The sequence below is a fragment of the Pholis gunnellus genome (genome assembly GCF_910591455.1).
Source record: "Pholis gunnellus genome assembly, chromosome: 6".
Taxonomy (NCBI): domain Eukaryota; kingdom Metazoa; phylum Chordata; class Actinopteri; order Perciformes; family Pholidae; genus Pholis; species Pholis gunnellus.
Window position 1 is genome coordinate 17,170,197 of NC_136532.1, and position 6,045 is coordinate 17,176,241.

Genomic DNA, 6,045 nt, shown 5'->3' on the forward strand with positions numbered 1-6,045 from the left:
TTACTTTGGACTCTGGGAGCTTGTGACAGACTACCGCCTCTGTCCTTTATATTCTATTGAGAAAATACTAATAGGCCGGATTCATTTCCAATTAAAATAAGCACACTTTGAGGAGCTGGGTGAGAGACTTCACAGCAACGAGACAAACGCTGTGTGTGAGAGTGAAAGTGCAGGGGAATGTGCACAGCTGAGGGTCTTTTCAGTGTTATTATCCTCCACCCTGACTGTCACTTTCCATCAGGAAAACGCTCCACCTCTCCCTCAGTTCCCCTTCTCTCCTCACCTCTGTTAACTCCCCCTCCTCTCGCTCTACATCCAAGTGGAATCCAGCCAGCTGGTTGGTGTCTAAAGGACCCCTGTGTACAGTGACACCTCAGCACCGGCGTGACCGGTTCGATCCTGTCAAAGACCTTCGCTGACTAATTACGTCAATTACAAAAAAAGCTCGAGGAGAAAAAGAACTTAGTCATTATATGTCATGTCTGTTTATCTTTAGTCCACATGACTTTGGATGAGGTCGGGAGGTGACTTGCTGTGAATCTATTGCTATCTATAGTGTACTGTACACACTACCTCTTTGGATCTACATCAACTATAACTGCACACAGCAGTCCTAAATGTCTAAGCCAGAGAAGAACAGAGCTAAATAACTCAATGTGTCAGCAAACATCCCCGTGCTGCTGATGACATGTGCTCCACTTGTAGACACATATAAAAGCGCCTGATTCCGTCTGGTTTGCACTAATAGTGTTGTTTCTTGACGTTTCTGTTCTAAAGAGCCTCCGGGCTCCACTCTTTGCTCATTCTGCTTTCTTCTGACGCAAGTGGGATTTCACAGTCAGAGCTGATGCATACAGCACCTGACCTCTAGCACGTACATGGCGGGAATCCTTTTTACAGCTTCCTCCCACAGACCACCAAAACAGTTCCCACACACATTTACTACATGCTAAACTACATAAGAAAACCTAAAAGCACGGCCGTCTTCGACAATCTGCAGCATTACATATGCTCTGCAAGTTTCCAGGCAGTATCAAAACCACAACCACAGCTGCTGTTGTTTGTCAGTTTAACACAAAACAGACATGAGAACGTGACCATCTCTTCTTTGTTTTCTGGTGGTTTTCAACGTAATTAGTCAGGGATGGCTGTCAGCAGAGGGAAGTGGGCCAGGGGAGAGGAGGTTCTCACGCCTGTGGAAGCAAAACAAACAAAGCCCCGCTCCGGCAACACAGCAGCCAACCGCCGCTGATAGGGGTTATCTCTGCAGTCACACATGGGCCATCTCAACGCGCAGCGAGCAACTGTAATGGCCCTTGTAACTCCGGGAACCCAAACACAATAAAATAAGACATAAATTGCACACTACATTCTGTCTCTTGGATTTTAAGTTGAAATTTTGTTTTGTGTAGAAAAAGATATACGTAACTATAAAGATACTGCAGCTATATGTTTTTTTTTTTTCTTTTTTCCAATGAGGATGAAACCTCTTTTGGACATAAAAATATGCTTCGGGCCTGGTGGGAGTTTCCCTTGGCAGCGGTTGAATGACATCTGCGCCGCTGGCGTTGCTAGGAGACGAAAAGTCAACTTCTGTGGTGCGCTGCTACACGTCACATATCCCCGTACAGCCTACGAAAAGAGATCCAAGAAATGTTTCCCCTTTTTCAACAGGCCAGCACAGTGTGGAAAAACATAAACTTTTCAAACCTGCACTGAGGGTCAGTAGAACAGTAGCTGCAATCACTCAACATCCCATATGTGATTCAAATCACGACACCGTAACATATCGGGTCAGGGAATAATGTAGAAAGCACTTAAATGAAAGATGGGACAAGCAACTGTGAAACAAGTCGACCCCCAGCTGATTAACTGCCGGTGTAGCCATTGGAACTGAAGTGATGTTTATAGTAGCTGCCTTGCACCTGTACATCAATTAAGTAATTCATTATGTTAACATTACCTGATAAGTCAGTCATTTTTCTTCTCTGTTGTGTCTTTTGGATGTTTTTTATGTGCTCTAATAATAACTCACTATGGCTTTCTATATGATTTAGACATGTCAAAAATGTATTTGTGTCTCCTTTTTACTGTGTAAAGCAGTTTGGTCAACTGCAGGTTGTTTCATAAACTGCAAATATATATAAACTGACTTGACTAGACTAACAACAAAAGTAAATTCCTCTTGCGGTAACATGACCAAAGCACAATGCTTGTGCTGGTGCTGATGTTAGATCACTGATTTAGTTATCTTTTATGAATGCACACTTGCTTGTCTCTCTGCTTTTCGCCACCTCTCCATCTTAAGAGAAAATACAGAAGAGGTAAATGCTTAAAAGCTAGGCAGCAGAAGCCATAGCTGCAGTGTGAAATCCATCAGACGGGCCACAAGTGTTGGTATATGATGGAGATGGCAGATAAGCCCATGTGTTTTGCTATGGGAGTGGGTGTAGTGAAAGGGGATCAGTCCACAGCAGTGTTTAGAGGTTCAAAGCCCCTCTAGGGAGGAGAACGGATCGATCCTCTTTGGCTGGCAGCCAATCCTCTCCCTGCCTTCAGCCAGATATTCATCCACACTATATATAAGCCTCTAAGCCTTCAGTCATACTGTATATGTATAAAGCACTGGGGTTCAGGATTTTTCCACAGACTGGTGTTCTTCACCAGAAGTTGTATTATGAACCTTATACCCTGTGTTTTTCAATACCAACGAAATACAGATGTGTTTAGGCTGCTCTCCACGGAGAGGGGCCCTGCCGCATCGCCTTTGGTGCGTGCGTTGTGGTGATGATACTCTGATTAGAGGGAGCCATGGAGATAAACTAAAGCTGCTGTCTCATTAGTCGGAGTAACTCTGCCTGGTTCCCACCCACAGGAGCTCCTCCCAAACCCACAGGGGGAGCACGGCACCCCCACACAGCCTGCAGGGACAGCACACAAACACCACAGCGGGCAGAGTGCACCATCATCAGCAAACTCACAGATGTAAAGAAACAAGGACATATAAACACACAGGGGACACCAAGAACACTCAACTCTCTTTCCAGCTTTTGCCAAAAGAAAGCCTCAGAGGACGACATCACTGGCTCTGAGACAAAATGGGGTTCCACACTCCATAAGCCTGCAACAGAGCAAGTGGCTGTGGGTGACGCACTGAGCTGCAAATATAGCAAACATCTGATGCGAAACAGATGCATCACAATCCACGCTAAAACAAACTCACTGGGGCCCTTTGTGTAAGCAGCGGTGTAACAACATCACTACAGCCTGGAAGCTAGGCCTCATGGGAGCTGGGGGTCGATGGCTGTGGCCGGGTAGAGGCTTGCTCATGTTTGGGGACAGGGAAGGAGAGTGCAAAGAAGGAGGAGGCAGCGGGTGTCCGGGTTGGCGTCCGCCAGGCAATGCTGTGACAGGTTTATCCCAGCCGAGGGAGAAGATATCACACCAAACGGCACAACGAGGGCCGATAGACGTCAGGCCTAGCCCCAGTGCCGTGGTAATGTCTGAAAAATGGCTCAGTGGCTCATCTCGCAGTCAGTCAACCCCACTCACATGTGCTGCTCTGTCTTATGTTCTACCTAGGGGAAGACACTAACACGAAGAGCAGAAATCCAGCCAGGCAGCTCTTACACTATACTAAAGCTCTACTGACAGTCATGAAGAAATACTAACACGCTCATATTCAGCATTCCAAACAACATTATGTCGTCATAAAGAATAGAAAAATGCTGCTATATCAAGAGCTATATCTATAGCTTATGCTGTAAATAGCCAATACATTTGGTGTTCCATCAATATACTTTCATATAGGGTTCCAAGCCAATAAAAAACAACTATCCATTAGTGATTTTTAAAATGTTATTTTGATGTAAATATCTATTTCTAAAGGCCAAACACGTCTTCGCCCAGTGTCACATACCACAGAATGTACAGCCTGAGCTAGCTTGCAACGCCCATCTGTGGAGTTTGGTTATCATAAAAACACACATAACTAAAACGTATTACAGTTGTTGGTATTTTTGCAGTTTTTAAACATTTAGAGAAACGTATAATTTCTTTCACCATAAATCTGGCCAGACTGAGAGCTTCTCCAAGGACGTTTACAAATGTGAGCTGTAGTTATTCTGGGTTCTGAATAACACTGGCTGAATCTAAATCTACAAATATGTATTAATGCAAACGTAAATGAAGCTTTGCAAATTAATGAAAGGTGAAATAATGCAGATTTATGCACAGTGAGGTCACCTTCTGTATGTCCCCTGTGCCTCTTGATTTGCACTAATGTTGTAAATGCTTTCAAATAACAGACTTGTCTCTGACTTATAGTGAGAGTTTTACTGTTCATGCTTTACATCAGTGAGTTGATGACACATTGTTTTTCCATTGTTGACACGACCCGTCTCTAGAGCATCTAACACAGGAGTCAGCGTGATTGATATCCGACTCTAGCTGAATCAGACGAGAAGAATAATCCAGGCAGCTGATATTTGTCCAATGCTGCTTCTACTAGATGTCTAAAACCTTCCCCATGTCTTTGCTTCTAACACTGGGAGAGCAGGAAGTTGATTGCACACACAGAGCAGGACACAGAGAGTGTGTTGAGCCTTGGTGGAGCGCAGCAGAAAAACATCTGGTCTTCTTTAAAAAAAAGGCAGCAGTCATTAGAGAGAATTACAGTCAACAAAGCAAAGGTTATACTACTGGTAGCATGTTACGGACAGAGGTAATTCATCTCCAGTCCATGTTGGTCCCACGTATAAACGTTTCACGTATAAACTATTTGATTAGCCACTCAGTAGTTTAGGTATGGTGGAATATTGCTGATATAACCAGGTTTTTTAAATATACTGTTCATTTTTTACGTGTGGAGTGTAATAAATGAGGGTGAATTATTGGTTAGTCTCATACAGTAACTGTGTCCAGGGACTTGATCACCGACCACTATTGTGATTGCCCATGCTCACGTCTAAATGACAACACAGTTGGTGAATACAATCAGATGAGAAGAGTGAGAAGCGTCGCACCGAGCCACAGCACGCACTTGCCCGATGAACGCACAAGCCCCACCAACATGGTGACCTTTGGGAAGGTTGTGGCATTCCAGCAGCAGCATAGGGACACTACCGACTGAATAAATCATTGCTAAACATCATCTATATGTCCCGTTTGTTGCAACACTTCTTGGCTCATCTACGTACATGAGTCCCAAAGCAGACGGGACATTCAGGACTTATTCATTCCGCTGAAAGTTACATAACATTAGTGTTGAAACAACATCAAGGCTGGCTCTGTTATAACCCCAATGTGATCATATGACATTATTTGTGGTGACGACAGCCAAACATGATTAATTTATTGAACTCTTTCAGATGTTAGAGGTACTGGGTAATCATCCCAACCACCCACATCATCTGTCCATTCGTTGACACACCCCATCTGTGACATCTTTGTGCATAGACAGGATATTGCCACGCCTCTTACCTGTGTCCTGTCGAAACTGGTGCATGGACTGCAGGTCGATGATGTATGAAGCGAGCTGGGCATCCACCTGTCCCAGCACTACAGTTCCCCGGGCATCCCCCTTCAGTACATTCTCAATATGGTGGCAAACCGCTGCACTGTAGGGCCTCCAGCGCCCATGTTCATTCAGCCACTCCCAGACCACCACCCTGGCCAGGTTCTGAGGGGGGTATCCCAGCCCGTTGCCGGGCGCCAGCAACCCTGATCCTGGACGAGCCATCTCCTTTGAGGTGTCTGCGCTTCAGCTGCTGGCTACGTCCAGGGCTACAACAGCACTGCAACCCTGCCAGTCAACTGACACACTGGAACAGTTTCATCAGCGCCTGACAGGAAAAGCTTGAATCAGCGATTAATATAGTTCTCCTCAATTATCTCATGCTGCTTTCACGCGAGCAGCTCTGCCGGAGTCATCGTCTACAGGTGCTTTGTGACTGCTGGCTCTTTGATCAGCCAAATGCAGCCTAGCCGTCCTCCGGTGTCTTGTCGTGTTTGAAGTGGCAGACGTTGACGATGATGATGATGAGA

At 45.2% G+C, this 6,045-nt stretch overlaps 1 protein-coding gene across 1 annotated transcript in view; it reads right to left on the reverse strand.

The window, feature by feature from the left end:
* The window catches only part of dtx1 (deltex 1, E3 ubiquitin ligase), a gene marked incomplete at both ends in the record, with an annotated part of 32,036 nt that extends 26,296 nt beyond the window's left edge, over nucleotides 1-5,740 (reverse strand). The window contains one exon of the mRNA XM_079160929.1: nucleotides 5,482-5,740. Coding sequence (XP_079017055.1) covers nucleotides 5,482-5,740 — 259 coding nt within the window. The remainder of the gene's footprint in view (nucleotides 1-5,481) is intronic.
* Between the last annotated feature and the right edge of the window lie 305 nt (nucleotides 5,741-6,045).